The sequence below is a fragment of the Oncorhynchus masou genome, chromosome 22 (assembly GCF_036934945.1).
Source record: "Oncorhynchus masou masou isolate Uvic2021 chromosome 22, UVic_Omas_1.1, whole genome shotgun sequence".
Classification (NCBI taxonomy): Eukaryota; Metazoa; Chordata; class Actinopteri; order Salmoniformes; family Salmonidae; genus Oncorhynchus; species Oncorhynchus masou.
This window is the reverse complement of record NC_088233.1, coordinates 43,197,743-43,214,263: the sequence shown is the minus strand read 5'-3', so window position 1 is coordinate 43,214,263 and position 16,521 is coordinate 43,197,743. Positions and strand designations below refer to the sequence as shown.

The 16,521-nt window shown below is 43.1% G+C and overlaps 1 protein-coding gene across 2 annotated transcripts; it reads right to left on the bottom strand.

Annotated features, from left to right (window-relative positions):
• Window positions 1-960: 960 nt before the first annotated feature.
• Window positions 961-13,598, bottom strand: LOC135509536 (fibrous sheath-interacting protein 2-like). Of its 2 annotated transcripts, XM_064930273.1 has the most exons (10): window positions 13,344-13,598; window positions 12,932-12,994; window positions 12,592-12,753; window positions 12,187-12,276; window positions 11,870-11,988; window positions 11,553-11,703; window positions 11,129-11,425; window positions 2,012-2,140; window positions 1,791-1,866; window positions 961-1,673 (listed from the first exon to the last, which is right to left on the bottom strand). In XM_064930273.1, exons 1-10 carry the CDS (start codon window positions 13,374-13,376, stop codon window positions 1,567-1,569), a joined length of 1,227 nt encoding a protein of 408 aa, XP_064786345.1. In that variant the 5' UTR covers window positions 13,377-13,598; the 3' UTR covers window positions 961-1,566. The 2 variants fall into 2 exon arrangements, with proteins under 2 accessions (XP_064786345.1, XP_064786346.1); XM_064930274.1 differs by lacking the exon at window positions 2,012-2,140.
• Window positions 13,599-16,521: the final 2,923 nt, after the last annotated feature.

Below are 16,521 nucleotides of genomic sequence, written 5' to 3'. Positions count from 1 at the left end.
CATGCTTCGATAACTTCAAATATATACAACCTGAAGTATATACACTGAGTGCACAAAACATCATGAACACCTTCCTAATATTTAGTTGCACCCTTTTTTCCCCTCAAGTTGGCTGGGTGTCCTTTGGTTGGTGGACCATTCTTGATACACACGGGACACTGTTGCGTGTCAAAAACCCAGCATCTACACTGTGACATCAATAAAGGATCATAGCTTTCACCTGGATTCACCTGGTCCATCTGTCATGGGAAGAGCACTCATGTTTTGTACACTCAGTGTATATTACACTGCTTTAATACTGCTAATTCATTTGGCAGACAGCAATGTTGTATTTCACACTAGAAACTCTGAATTCAATATACTGTATATGATTCATCAAGCCCTTCTCTGCCAAGGCAGAGTTAGAGGAAGATGTAAGTATGCATTTCACCTGTTCTACTCAGCGCATGTGATAAATACATTGATTAGATTTTCTGACAGAAGATATTTGTCGCCATCTTGAGGCCTTTTCTACCTCTTTCAGGGCCGTGCCAATTAAATAAATATGTGAATGTCATGCACCTTCAGACCGTCTGACATCAATATAGCTTTTGTTGAACAAGCAAATATCGCCATCAAGTTGACATACCTAAATTAACTTTTATTCATTTACATTATTTCTACTATAATATAAAGCTCCATAATGAATATCTTCATACTGCACTATGGATACCATTATATACCCTTATTATAGAAGTCATAAAATGACTACGCCTATTTCATACCCTTCGTGTGCAACACAAGAACGCTTCACAAAATGCTGATGCTGCGTTCTTGTGTAAAGGTTTTTTTGTGTAGCTGCTTGTAGTTATTTCTTGTGTATGTATGTAGGGTATAAACTACGCTTTAGTCCCATGTCATCAAATGAATGCCTAAATAAATTAAAATGGAAAATTATGAAAGATACAATATTAATCAAAATCTGCAATACAAATGCTTTATTAAAACAACCATTAAAAAATATGTAAGTGATTGAAAAATAAAATACATAGTTCCTCAAAGCCCAAAAGGTTTAGCACCACTTTCCTAATCGTAAGAGTAGAAGCTGCTGTCGGCCTTCCCTCCTTGTCATTTTTTAATTTAGGCTAAATATCTACATCAAATTTAGAGGCTGCAATGGACGTGGCTCAATGATTACAATAGGGAGATGGCATCAGATGTACAGCACATCTAGTCAATTGGTTGGGCTTCTTAGCTTATCTTCCTAATCACAGGAGAAGCTGTAGATGTCTGAATGACATTTAGAAGCTCACATTCCTAGTTACAGGAGTTGGAGCTAATAAGGGATCAAAAGACCCAGATGGAATTTTGGTGTTGAGTAGCCTATAGTGGATCTTCCTTAAGGAGTATAAACTAATGGTAAGCTAGTCCACTGACAGCCTGGTTCAAATATAGCAGCATTAGGGGATTCAAAATGAAAACAGAAATGAACAACAAAAATACAAATGTTGTATTGAGGCCAGTTGTGGTGTCCTCCTCAGATGTAGCCTGGCAAAAGCAACTGACATGGGCTGCACGTCATCCAGGCTACCCATCAGAGGACCCAGAGGACTTGCAGGTGACCAAGCGTTTCCAGGCCTTCTGGACTCCCCAGAAGAAGTCCCGGATGCCTTTTCTCATCTTGGATAATTTAACTGGCAAGAAGATGAAAATATGTAAGAATTTCAGATGGACAATTGTCTGATAAAACAATTTATTACTTCTTTATATATAATTGTCACATAAGAACATTTCCCCCCAGGAAAACTCACTCATAGGTGTAGAATCCACAGCAATGTACATCTCTGGCTGGTTTGTAGTGTCTGTAAGGACGATGCTCATGTTGGACTGTGATCAGAATTCAAGAATGCACAATTAAACTTCAATTTCACTTCCTTTACATATTCCTATAAATTATACAGCTATACTTACTGGTGCCGATATCTAAAAGCACAACCAATGACCATTCAAGAGTAATCTGAGCTTGTCTTACCTTTCTGCCGGTGGCATAATGCACCCCCTCAGATTCCGCATCCTCCAAATCATTACTGCATGAGTCTTCAAGGTCTGAGGTCTCACGGTCATATGGGTTGGAAACTGAGGGTTTCAAGATGGCCAGTAGCTTGTGGGAAACAATGACAGAGACAATGGAAAGCATCTCCTGATCCTCAAATAATTCGTCAATTTTCAAGGAGCGTTTCAAACGCTTGACCTTCCCAAGGTCAGTGTAGATGGCATCTGCCAGCTTCGATGTCATCTTAGAATTGAAACTTTTTGCTGGCTTTCCATTTCCTCAATCAGATATTTGGCCACCTCATCGTCGAACAATCGGATCAGCTCAGTCACCAGATCACTGATCTGGATGCGCTGACGCTTGTTGGTCCTTTTTGGCATACGGCATATCTTCTTGACAAGCTTCATCAGGACTTCTTCTAATATAAGCTCCCTTATGAAGCTGGTGGAACCGGATGTCACTTGTTCCACAGTGGACCACTCCAGCTGTTCAATCTCAGTCTTGATGCTGCTCGGCTCAGCTTTCTTATTCAAAGATTGACGGGTTGTCATTTCATTAAACAAGGCTGTCAATTCTTTCAAGTTGAGTGTAGATTCCAGATTTTTGGTGTCTTGAAGTTTGGATGGTGCATCCATAATTCCGTTCGTGACAAGACAGACAATGTCCTTGTGCAGCTTGGGTGCCTTGTGGCACAGTATCTTCTGTAGGGCTTCCTCTGTGCCATAGCGTTGCATCAACTTTCTATGCACAGACAGCACCAACTGAAAGATGTCTGTTGCCTTCAGGCAGACATTTGCTTCCCTCCACCTGTTAGTCACCCTCACCCACAGAGCACTGGACAGCTTGTTGGTCACATCCTCAACTAGGGTCCAGCTGGCCAGTTTATCCTGGGTCCGAGGAACAATCAGAGACCGCAGCCGGACAATGATATCCATCACCGCCTCTACATGAACAATAATATACACCGGTTGGGATGCCTTCACCTCAGCTGAGCCACATCGGCTCTTAACCATGACCTTGTCCTGGTCTGTCCTTAGGCAGATGTCTGAGGAGAGCGGCCTGACAGAGACTTTGGGTAGGATTGAACCCAGACGGTTGACTTCCCTGGTGACTGCACTCGCAATGGCTGTTGTCATCTCCCCGCTGCCACGGCTCAAAGCTCGCCTCAGAGCATCAGGAGAGCCCATGTGCTCCTCCAGCTCTCTGCAGAGGGCACTTACAATCCTTGCACTTGAGGGGCGGGAGTACGGCGTCTTGAGATCCTTGGTCATTTCCAATGCTGAGGTAACGTCTGGGGAATCGGACATGTCCCGAAGGACAGAAACCACCATGTCCATTGCCACATCAGAGAGAGTGGTGGTTGGGGATGACACAGGTGATGCAAAGTCCTCTGAGTTAAGCTCATACCCATGAAGCAGCTTGGTGATCAGGTCTACAACCACCTCTGGTGTGGAATGTAGACTGGGAGAGTCCTTGTCGGAGGTCTCAATCATACAGGATTCAATTTCACTCAAAGCCCCTCTGACCATGATGTTTGTCTCAGAGTCATTGGGTACATGGTTCTCTTTGAGGTGTTTGATACCTGCCTCACACAGCTCTTTCACATGGATGTTCTCGGAAGACATCGCTGCTTCTTGAATAGTAGGTGGTTGATTGGCTATGGTTGTAGCCATGATTGTCCTTACCATCAGAGGACAAAGCTTTGCAACCAGTTCATACTGTAGCTTAAAGTTCTCAGAGCGGCTGTAGTTCATGGGTACCTCAGGGATGTTAAGGCCCTCAAATAGCATCTTCCGTACCAGTTTGCCCACTACACCCTCCAGTAGGCAATTAGTAGGGCTCGGGGTCTCATTCCCTCTGCCACTGGTGCTGGAAGGTAACTCTTGCTTCTTGTGAAGGCCATGATTGGCCTCACTTTGCGCAATACAACCCTCAACAGGCAACTCCTCCACTGCAATCGTGTGCATAACCACATTGACGTCGTTGGTGTGGGGTCCAATCAAAAGCTTCTTATAGGTTGGGTCTGTGACATATTGTAAAACACCCCCACCTGTCTTTAAGTTCTGAGCTTTATCTCCAAATGTCCTATCCAGGAGACACAATACTGACTCAGATAGTGGGTCAGTGAACTCCTGGAGCTCTAGGCTGCTCTCAACTTTGAAGGGGCTGAGGCTACAGCTTATCTGGGAGCTGTAATAAGAAGCCTGCAGCTCTCTCTTGGACTCCAATCTGTCATGCAGCTTTGGATATAAGGCATCTGCAATGGAGTCTGTGAGCCGCTCATCCAAATTTACAGAGAAAATATTATTCAGGCTTTTGTTGGAAGCCTCCTCTTTGGTTTTCCTCAGGATGTCCCGCACAGCTTCCCTTGGGGCAGAACCAGAAGTGCAAACATGTCCATTGGATGGTGTCTGGGTGTCAGTAAGGGATTCCTTGATCAGGAAACTCTGGAGTTCGGTGGCCACTTCCTTAGACATCTCCCTTCTGATCTTCAGAACAGCAGGTGTCAGTGTAACTTTCTCAGAGGTCAAAGGTGTCAAAACTCTGGTCAAAGTTGAGGGGCATCTGAGATGATCACCCAGACCCTCTAAGTCATCAGAGCAGGACACCTTGGCAACTTTAAATAAAACCAAACTAATAAGGTTCTGAGCCACAGCAGATGATTTTGCTGATGCTGCCTGGAGTGTCTCTGAACTAACCTGATTGGAGGCAGCCATCTTTGTTGTTGCCCTGGTAATGATGTTACTCACAGGCTTGATGGAGTAGCTCATAAACTGGGATCTCAGGCTTTCAAAGACTCCCTTCACTCTTTCTGCCTTCAGGTCTTTGTCAGTGGTAAATACACTCGACTGAACAGCATAGAGAGATACAGGGAGAGGAAAGCCCAAGGGTGAAGCCACATCTGTGATATGGCTGGAGGACTCTGAGGGTGTCCCCTCAAGGCGCCTCTGCAGCAACTTTATCATCTCCAGGACTCTGGCATTGTCCTGTGGTGAGGTGGAACACTCTCCTGAGAGGTTCTCACTGTCTAGTGTGTTCTGGATTCCAAGCAGTGTTGTGCTGAGTATCCTCCTGTCATGGGGAAGCACTCCCCTCAGTGCAGAAGAGGACCGGCTCTGTGGTGCTGGTGTGTTGCATGGTGTTGATGCACCAGAGACGTCACTTCCACTGTCATCATCTTTTTGGTCCTCATTATAATAAGGATTTCGTCAATGATCTCATCACTGTAGACTTCTAAGTCCTCTGTGGTAACATGGGCCGTTGGGGTGGCGATACTCAGAGTACGACCCCAAGAAGTTTGAAGGACGTCTCCGACCCACTGCCAAGAGGGCCAACAGACACACATTGTAGTGTTTCGCTTGATGACGAAGAACAACTGGAGGAGAGATCAAGCAGCTCCTCCTCCAAAGTCGGAGAGGAGGAAAGAATTCCCTCCATTTTCAGGACAGAGATTACATCCGCAAGTGTTGAATCTACAAGGTCCTCACCTAGTGGGCTACTCCTTAAGTGGCTGACAAACACCCTTGTAGGAGAATGGGAGACTGTGGTGGGAGATGGAGAGCCCTCCTCACCATTCACACTTGACCGCGCCTCCACAATTGCTAAAGACTGGGAGATGACGGAACATACAAGTCCGCCAGCCCGCTCAATAATGGAGGGGAGGGAAACATCCAAAGGGGCTGGAGGTGTCACACTCCCTCCTTGGCCATTTCTATCTTGGCTGAGGCAGATCGACGAGACCTCAGTAGCAAATTGATTCTCCCGCACAGGGCTGCTGCTAGAGTCAGGTCCAAGAACATTTGAAATGGAGCTTACAGTCAGGGAGCAAGGAATTACACTCCTACTGTCTGAAAGCTTGATGGAGCACGAGGAGGGGAGGCTGCTGGAGGAGAGGTTGGTGTTGGTCTCGTCACTGGAGATTAAGGAGGAGAAAGGGGCCACGGTCAGTTTGACAGGGATGACATGCCCACGACCTACCACAGCAGATAAGGTTCCAGAGTAGTCAGTGGCAGTAGGTGGTTTAGCAGATTGTGGTTCAGCAGGTGGTGGTTTAGCAGATGGTGGATTGGCAGAACGTGGCCAATCAGCCAGGAGGTTCTTAGTGGAGATCTGACTGGAGAAAGAGTGTGCTCGTTCCTCACTGGACAGAGAACTGCTGCTACAATAAGTCTGGACAGCAGTGACTGGTTCATCAATGGAGATTGGGGAGGACCTACTGTCAGGACTCTGAGTGAGACAGATCGCATTGACTTTGGAGAGTAGGGAGGTACAGCTGACAGAGCCCTGGGTTGAATCTTCGTTGGTGTCTTTGCTGATGGGGAGCATATTCTCTGCAGCACTTTCTGAAGCTCTCAGCCTTATAAGGTCAACCAAGGCAGGGATCAGGATGCTATTTACCTCCTCCAATACTGAGCTCGTTATGTGCCCAATCATGAGCAGCAAGTCCCTAACAGTAATCTGTATTTATGAACATCAACAGAATTGATTAAGATTTACAGTATGTTGGAAATCAAAACACATGTTAATACATATCAAATTATTTTAAAAAGTAAATATAACAAGTATACCTTAATCATCTTCCTCATCTAGACTTTTTACATTTACCAAATTGGCAAACGCATATCACATCATATTATCCAATTACAGTGGCAAGACAAAGTATATGAACCCTATTGGAATTATCTGAATGTCTGCATAAATTGGCATAAAATTAGATTTAATCTTCATCTAAGTCACAACAACAGATTAACACATTCTGCTTAAACTAATAACACACAAATGATTGTATTTTCCTCGTCTATACTGAATACATCATTTAAACATTCACAGAGTAAGTTGAAAAAAGTATTTGAACCCCTAGGCTAATGACTTCTCCAAAAGCTAATTGGAGTTAGCTAACCTGGAGTACAATCATTGAGACGAGATTGGAGATGTTGGTTAGAGCGGACTGCCCTAAAAAAACTCACAAAATTTGAGTTTGCGATTCACAAGAAGCATTGCCTGATGTGAACCATGCCTCAAACAAAAGAAATCTCAGAAGACCCAAGATTAAGATTTGTTGACTTGCATAAATCTGGAAAGGGTTACAAAAGTATATCTAAAAGCCTTGATGTTCATCACTCCACGGTTAGACAAATTGTAAATAAATGGAGAAAGTTCAGCACTGTCGCTACTCTCCCTAGGAGTGGCCGTCCTGCAAAGATGACTGCAAGGGCACAGCGCAGAATGCTCAATGAGGTTAAGAAGAATCTTAGAGTGTTAGCTGAAGACTTAAAGAAATCTCTGGAACATCCTAACATCTCTGTTGACAAGTCTATGATACGTAAAACAAGAAACAAGAATGGTGTTCATGGGAGGACACCACGGAAGAAGCCACGACTGTCCAAATAAAAACATTGCTGCACGTTTGAAGTTCGCAAAAGAGCATCTGGATGTTCCAGATTCTGTGGAGAGATGAAACTAAAGTTCAGTTGTTTGAAAGGAACACACAACAATATCAAAACCTCATCCCAACTGTAAAGTATGGTTAAGGGAGCATGTTATCATGGTTTGGAGCTGCTTTGCTGCCTCAGGGTCTGGACAGCGAGCTATCATCGATGGAAAAATGATTTGCCAAGTTTATCAAGACATTTTGCAGCAGAATGTAAGGCTGTTCGCCAATTGAAGCTCAACAGAAGTTGGGTGATGCAACAGGACAACGACCCAAAACACTGAAGTAAATCAACAACAGAATGGCTGCAACAGAAGAAAATATGCCTTCTGGAGTGGCCCAGTCAGAGTAGGGGACATCAACCCGATTGAGAGTCTGTGGCAGGGCCTCAAGAGACGGAAGCAGTTTTGTAAAGAGGAATGGTATAAAATTCCTCCAGACCGTTGCTCAGGTCTGATCTGAAACTACAGAAAACGTTGAGGTTATTGCTGCCAAAGTAGGGTAAACCATTTATTAAAACCAAGGGTTCACATAAACTCAGCAAAAAAAGAAACATCCTCTCACTGTCAACTGTGTTTATTATCAGCAAACTTAACATGTGCAAATAATTGTATGAACATACAAGATTGAACAACTGAGACATCTTCTTAAGGCTAGGGGAACCCCTCGACAACATCCGCTGAAATGGCAGAGCGCGAAATTCAAAGATATTTTTTCGAAATATTTAACTTTCATACATTCACAAGTGCAAAACACCAAATTAAAGCTTAACTTCTTGTTAATCTACCCATCGTGTCCGATTTCAAAAAGGCTTTACATCGAAAGCACACCATATGATTATGTTAGGTCAGCGCCAAGTCACAGAAAAACATACAGCCATTTTCCAGCCAAAGAGAGGAGTCACAAAAAGCAGAAATAGAGATCAAATTCATCACTAACCTTTGATGATCTTCATCAGATGGCACTCATAGGACTTCATGTTACACAATACATGTATGTTTTGTTCGATAAAGTTCATATTTATATCCAATATCCAGTTCATATTTATATCCATCTCAGTTTACATTGGCGCGTTATGTTCAATAATGTTATGCCTCAAAAATATTCAGTGAATTTGCAGAGAGCCACCTCAATTTACAGAAATACTCATCATAATCTTTGATAAAAGATACAAGTGTTATGCACAGAATTAAATATATACTTCTCCTTAATGCAACCGCTGTGTCAGATTTCAAAAAAGCTTTACGGAAGAAGCACACCATGCAATAATCTGAGTACAGCGCTCAGACACAAAAACAAGCCATACAGATACCCATGTTGTGGAGACAGTAAAAGTCAGAAATAGCGTTATAAATATTCACTTACCTTTGATGATCTTCATCAGAATGCACTCCCAGGAATCCCAGTTCCACAATAATTGTTTGTTTTGTTCGATAAAGTTCATCTTTAAGTCCAAATACCTCCTTTTTGTTAGCGAGTTTATTTCACCAATCGAAATTCACAAGGCGCGGTCAAGTCCAGATGAAAGTCCAGACGAAAAGTCAAAACAGTTCTATTACAGTTCGTAGAATCATGTCAAACAATGATTCTATACAATCTTTAGGATGTTTTTATCATAAATCTTCAATAATGTTTCAACCGGACAATTCCTTTGTCTTCAGAAATGAAAAGGAACGCAGCTCGCTCTCACGGCCACGTGCATGACTTAGCTCATGGCCTTCTGCCAGAACACTTAGTCAAACAGCTCTTAGTCGCTCCCCCTTCATAGTAGAAGCCTGAAACATGGTTCTAAAGACTGTTGACATCTAGTGGAAGCCTTAGTAAGTGCAATATGACCCCATTTACACTGAATAGTAGAAAGGCAATGAGTTGAAAAACTACAAACCTCAGCTTCCCCACTTCCTGGTTGGATTATTCTAAGGTTTTCGCCTGCCATATGAGTTATGTTATACTCACAGACATCATTCAAACATTTTTAGAAACGTCAGAGTGTTTTCTATCCAAATCTACAAATACTATGCATGTATTAGCTTCTGGGCCTGAGTAGCAGGCAGTTTACTCTAGGCACACTTTTCATCCGAATGTGAAAATACTGCCCCCTATCCCAAACAGGATCAACTGAACATGTGGCTAACAGAAATGGAATAATGTGTCCCTGAACAAAAAGGGGGTTCAAAATCAAAAGTATTTTCCAGTTCTTGATGTGAGATGTTACCCCACTCTTCCACCAAGGCACCTGCAAGTTCCCAGACATTTCTGAGGGGGGGGGCCGGCCCTAGCCCTCACCCTCCGATCCAACAGGTCCCAGACGTGCTCAATGGGATTGAGATACGGGCTCTTCGCTGGCCATGGCAGAACACGGACATTCCTGTCTTGCAGGAAATCATGCACAGAACAAGCAGTATGGCTTGTGGCATTGTCATGCTGAAGGGTCATGTCAGGTTGAGCCTGCAGGAAGGATACCACATGAGGGAGGAGGTTGTCTTCCCTGTAACGCACAGTGTTGAGACCGCCTGCAATGACAACAAGCTCAGTCCGATGATGCTGTGACACATCGCCCAAGACCATGACGAACCCTCCACCTCGATACCGCTCCAGAGTACAGGCCTCGGTGTAACGCTCATTCCTTCAACGATAAACGCAAATCCGACCATCACCCCTGGTGAAAGAAAACCATGACTCGTCAGTGAGGAGTACTTTTTGACAGTCCTGTCTGGTCCAGCGATGGTGGGTTTGTGCCCATTGGCGATTTTGTTGCCGGTTTCCTTACAACAGGCCTACAAGCCCTCAGTCCAGCCTCTCTCAGCCTATTGCGGACAAACTGAGCACTGATGGAGGGATTGTGCATTCCTGGTGTAACTCGGGCAACTGTTGTTGCCATCCTGTACCTGTCCCGCAGGTGTGATGTTCGGATGTACCAATCCTGTGCAGGTGTTGTTACACAAGGTCTGCCACTGTGAGGACAATCAGCTGTCCGTCCTGTCTCCCTGTAGCGCTGTCTTAGGCGTCTCAAAGTATGGACATTGCAATTTATTGCCCTGGCCACATCTGCGGTCCTCATGCTTCCTTGCAGCATGCCGAAGGCACGTTCATGCAGATGAGCAGAAACCCTGGGCATCTTTCTTTTGGTGTTAGTAGAAAGGTTAGTATAAAGGCCTCTTTAGTTTCCTAAGTTTTCATAACTGTGACCTTAATTGCCTATCATCCGTAAGCTGTTAGTGTCTTAACGACCGTTCCACAGATGCATGTTCATTAATGGGAAACAGTGTTTATACCCTTTAAAATGAAGATCTGTGAAGTTATTTGGATTTATATGAATTATCTTTGAAAGACAGGGTCCTGAAAAAAATGGGAAGTTTCTTTTTTTTCTTTTTTGCTGAGTGTACTTTTTCGACCCTGCACTGTGAATGATTACACCGTGTGTTCAATAAAGACATGAAAAAGTATCATTGTTTGTCTATTGTTGTGACTTAGATGAAGATCAGATAACATTTTATGACCAATTTACGCAGAAGTCCAGGTAATTCCAAAGGGTTCACATACTTTTTCTTGCCACAGTACTTGGATATGGATTTCCCAGTAGATGGGAGACAGGGAAGCAGTAATATGTCTACAGCCCCCAAAGAGTGAAAGCTGGGAACATATTCATGACCAAAATGACCTACCACTGACGGGCTAGCTGAATGTGGTGAGCAGGTCATCACAGAAGACAAGGTTCCAGAGTGATCAGAGTCACTGCTAGGTCTTTCAGTTGGTGGTCTGGCAGAACGTGGTCTGGTAGTTTGTGGTCTGGCAATATGTGGTCTGGCAGTATGTAGCCTAGCAACCTCGAGGTTCTCAGTCGAGATGTGACTGGAAAGAGTATCCATCGAGGAGGTGGAGTGTCTGAAGGGAGAGTCCATTCCCAGAGGTGTGTGTGTCTCCATGCCGAGGGGTCTCCAATCTCCCATCTGGCTACCAGGCTAAGAGAGACGGGTGAGAAAGAGAGGCAAATGGATGAAGATACCAACAGAAACACTGAGGTCCTACTGCTGCTTAAGCAACTGTGAGTTGATATCAGCCCTAGAAGTGCCGCTGTTCCATCCTTACCTGTCCAATCACCGACCAGCGGATTCGGCGCTCCAGGCGCAGCTCCCTGCACACTTCTCTTTCCAGCTCCTTAAGCCTGAGGCGTCGTTTCACATCCCAAGCCAGTTCGGCCAAGTGAAGGTTCTTCCCCTCTTCCATTTCACTCTGAAACCTTCACATACAAGGGAACATAAAACATGATTTACCTTAATTTTTCTTCAACTCAAACTGTCCACCATATCTATATCTTAAATTATTGCTAGATAGGTCAACGTGATTCCACACCTTTGCTTATGTTTTTTTAACAAATTTCAGTAAAAGATTCTAAAAACACTCACGTGTTCTTGAAGTAGTTTCTTCCCTTGGCAATGAGCCAATCTCTAATATCCGTCAGTGAGATGTGGGACGGAACCTCCCCTTGCTGCTGCAAGACTAGGAACTGCTTCAAAAGCATTTTCTGAGAGAGAGAGATTAATTTGCACCCTTGCCTTCCTCAAGTTTTTCCTGGTCTTGTGACGTGATCAGAAAACCCTTTCCCGATCCATGAGCGACAGCAAGTTACATACACAGTTGAAATAAAACGCATGGAAAGGTGTCTAACAATATAGCATTTGTGTTTTTATAAGTGTACATCTAGAAAGCAGACCACTCTAACCTGCTGGGCACAGCACTGCTTCTCCCACAGCAACTGAACTGACTTGATGTAGCTACTGTAGCGATTGTACTCTTTACACGTACACAGCACCTGAAAGGGAGGAGCCACAAAAGAGCCATTTTTAGAGGAAGTTCATGTGTACAAACACCCAATCCCAAATCTACCTCTAACCGAAACCCCAATATTGATTGATTTTGCCTTTATTTAACCAGGTAAGACATTAAGAACACATTCTCTTTTACAACCTGCACTAACAATGACCATATGTAGATTTGGATTTGTGTAAACTCAGCAAAATGGCAAACATTTCACCGAGCCATCATACTGCTTACACCTGTCCAATTTTCTCAGTTCCATTTTAGTGTCACTTTTAGATTTTGGAAAGAAAAGGGAGGTCTGCCTTGCCTTCTCATTTGAGGTGATGAGGCCTTGCTTCACCAGCCGCTTCTTCCTTTCCGGATGGCGGAAAAAACTCTTCAGGTGTTTGTCGTGGAGGCAGTTATAACTAACATCTATGACTCTCATGTTGGGGTCCAACAGGTCAAACCCTGGGGTCTCCTGATGGAGCTGTGGATTGTGTTTTAACAAACCTCAATGTCAGGGCAATGGATACTACAGTGGGAATGGTTTTGGAATTAGGACTGGAAATGGAAGGAAGTAATTAAAAATATATAATTAGGTAACATTTAATTTGAAAGAAATTGAGGATCTCAGATCATTTGGAATGTCATACTATCACACTAACCTTCTCCCCCAGCTTTCCTCTGAAGAATACAGGGAATGTCCTTTCTGGGGCTTCCTGTAACCCCTACAAAGACAGAGACAATCATGACAAAACTTTTCAGACATGGGGTTTTGGTAAGGATTTTGATAGTAGACCCCATCCCTGTCACTTGGTTTGCAATAATTCCACCTTTTGCCAATTCACATGCATGAAAAATGTTGAATCAAGCTTATCTCTAAAACAAATTAGTTTGATCCATTTACATTGTTAAACTATTCTTAAACTAGTCAACTAGCCGTAGGCCTACATGATGACTGATTCTGTAGGCTACATATTCATCTCATAGACTTTCATCGTCCATCTTTAGAATTATACAAATGTGAAGCGACATTAATATGAAGAACACACAAAGCATTATCCTAGGCCTACTCACATTTTCTTCTTCTTTGCCCGCACTTTTTGACATAGTAGGTGTATTGACTAATATTGTAAACAAGTGATGTCATAACTGAAACTTGATTATCCTGTGTCTCCAGAAAAGGTATGCCCGATGCCCTCAAGTAAACGTCCGCTATCTGATAGACCTATGTTGTTGTACTGATATAAACACTATGAAAGGATATTGTAGCCTTAACCTACTGATATAGTCTACAGGCTTATTTATGGTGTGCCCGCTCCATAAAGCACACCTCCAGTTGTGCCTGGGCTTGCTGCAACACGTGCACTCTGTTGCCAAGCCTTCCACAGAATCATATCTCAACCCTAAAATGTGATCCACGTGTATTCGATGTCGAAATTGTCAGTTATTTGCAGTGATGGATTTAAAGCATTACCACAACTACGTCTATATTATTCAATTATTGCACCCACACTGCTTGGGCTGCCAACGAGCGTCTGCATAGCAAAGGGCTAAAATAGAAGACAGTTCTATTTCTGATGCAGATCGCACTGCAAGTCCTGCCTCTCCCATCTCCTCATTGGTTTATAGAAGCAGGTACCAACGTGCCATCTCCTCATTGGTTATACCCACGTGGGTGACTGAAAAACCAAAGAGGTCAGTGGCGGTAAGGCACCTAATTTATGAAAGTTGCCAATCGCAATATAGAATCAAGAGAAGAAAAAGCCTGGAAGGAGGAGAGATGACTAGAAACTATTTGGTTGACCGTTTTATGTGTGGATTAATTGGTGGTGTAAAGGACCTTGGTTCACACAGGGTCATGTTTGGCGAGTCAGTGGACAAGTATCCTGCCTCTATTGTATTGAGTTTTGGAGAAAATGGGGGTCGTATTAGCAGTAACTGCAAAAAGTTACTGTGAAACCAAGGTAAATGGCAGTAACTGAACTTACTGCCTTTTAGTTTGGTTTCAACCTGCCCTTGGCTGCAGTTACTGCGTTTTACCTTTGTATCATATCATTCTATTCTGATAGTGATGCAATCGAACCTGGATGACACTGACTGACAGCTACACACACATATACATTGCTAATCTAGGGATACAACACCATGGCACAGCATTCCCGGGGGGAAATGATGGTTGAACTTGCTCTGAAACGCCGACATCCATACACTGGTAGGAACTAGCTGGCTAAATACATCTGACATCAAAATAGATTAGCTAGCTAGCATAGATTAACAATGCTCTCTGCTCTCATAAGAGATCTGCAATTGATACTAACATCAATCTATTAGCCATATAATCAATTATATTCTGAAATTTCATCTGCTGGTTTCTTTGAATCAGTACACCATACACACGATTTCTAGCCAGTGACAGCCACCTAGCTAAAACTGACGCGCCCCTACCAAAACTTCAAAACCTACCGAGCTAGCATTAGCATGAAGCAATAGATTTGTGCTACATGTTCCCATAAGAGACGATCAGCAGTTTATACTAGCTTCAATCTATTATACCTGGATTTAATATTATCCTTTTAGTTGTATTCTGACATTCAATAGGTTATTTGAATCTGTAACGTTACACCACACACACGATCTTTAGCCAGCTGACGGTCAGTTGGACGTGCACCCCATACTGAATTGTCAAAAGCCACGCACACTCGTTTTCCGGATGAGCGCACACACAGCATTGCTTGCTCATTAATAATATATCCTCTCACATGTTTAGGGTTTCTGGTTTTCTTTTATATTCCAGTATTGCGTGACTGTCCTGGTCAGGGAAGTTAAAATCCCAAATTGTATCCATCACCTTTATTGGTGGCATATGTAATTAGTACAACAAGCTTTGACATGCCAAACGTATGCTCAAAGTGTCTGCTTCAGTGCCATCTTTACATGAATGCGGAAAAAACTGTTTTGCATGACTTCCACCAATCCCTGTGGCCTAGATGATTAGTATCAATGCGGATCAAAGTTGCCATGTGAGGGTGTATTAGACAGTACAACCACGTCAATACTAGGTTTTATTCCTGTCAATGTCCATCCATGCAATATTTTTGTATTTGTAAATAAAAATGAAAATGTAAGAGCCTTTTTGGGAGCAGGTATGAAATTAATAGATGAACTGAGTTTTGACATTGAAAATTATTAAGATAATGTTTGCACAAGATAAAATCAACATTGATTATATCCTATATTATAGAATAACTGAAAAGGATTATGATCATATGTTTGCACACCAGAAAATGTCACTATTAATTATTATCATCCATGACAGATTAGAATCATTAGGATGCATGTCCCTGATTATTTGCTCTATTTATTTCAGTTGATTTTGATTCCTGATCGACCCCCTTTAACTGAAGTCACAGTTTCCACACTATTTGAAGAAATAGAGAACCAGTGGGTGGTCTCTGACTCATTAGACATCAGCCTATCAGAAGATAAATAAATTGTCAATGATGATGATGATGAGGATTATCATCCACCTTCAGAGTTGGATGTTCCAGCACAAGTAGCAGCTGAGCCTGTGGACACAACTCCAGAACACCTATCAAATAAGAAATCCAAGATTCCACCAATGGGTAAGCCATGTGGTCCCAAATGCACGAGGCAATGTATTCAGAATATTTCAGAGGTAAGGCGAAAGGAAATATGGGAAAATTAATGGGAGATGAATTATAAGGAGAAGAGGACATGGATCTTCCACACGGTGGCACTGCAATCTAAGAAAAATGTTGTAGTTGGTGCTGACTGTCGACGCGGCAGGTCGTTTCTGTACCATCTTCTAAACCAGAGCGCTTCTGCACAACAGGTGTGCAAAGTGTTTTTTCTGACAACATTGGGCTACCACCTCAAAAATGACAGGTTGATTGTCACAATGATGGGCAAGTCAATCACAACCAAACTGATTCCACCAAAGGATCAGAGGGGAAAGAAAGCTTCAGCGAGCAAATTGAACATGAATCCAATCCTGCAACACATTGAGTAATTACATCCCCAAATCAGGCACTACAGACGAGAGCATGCCCCACATCGCCTCTACCTCCCTAGTGACGTCAATATTCGGTTCATGCATAATGACTACAAGGAGAAGAACAAAGATGCCAGCTGCGGTTACGAAACCTATCGCAAGGCGGTAAAGGGAAGGAACATCAGCTTTGTGACGCTTGGAGAGGAGGAGTGCGAGCTCTGTTTGGTGCAGAGTCATCAT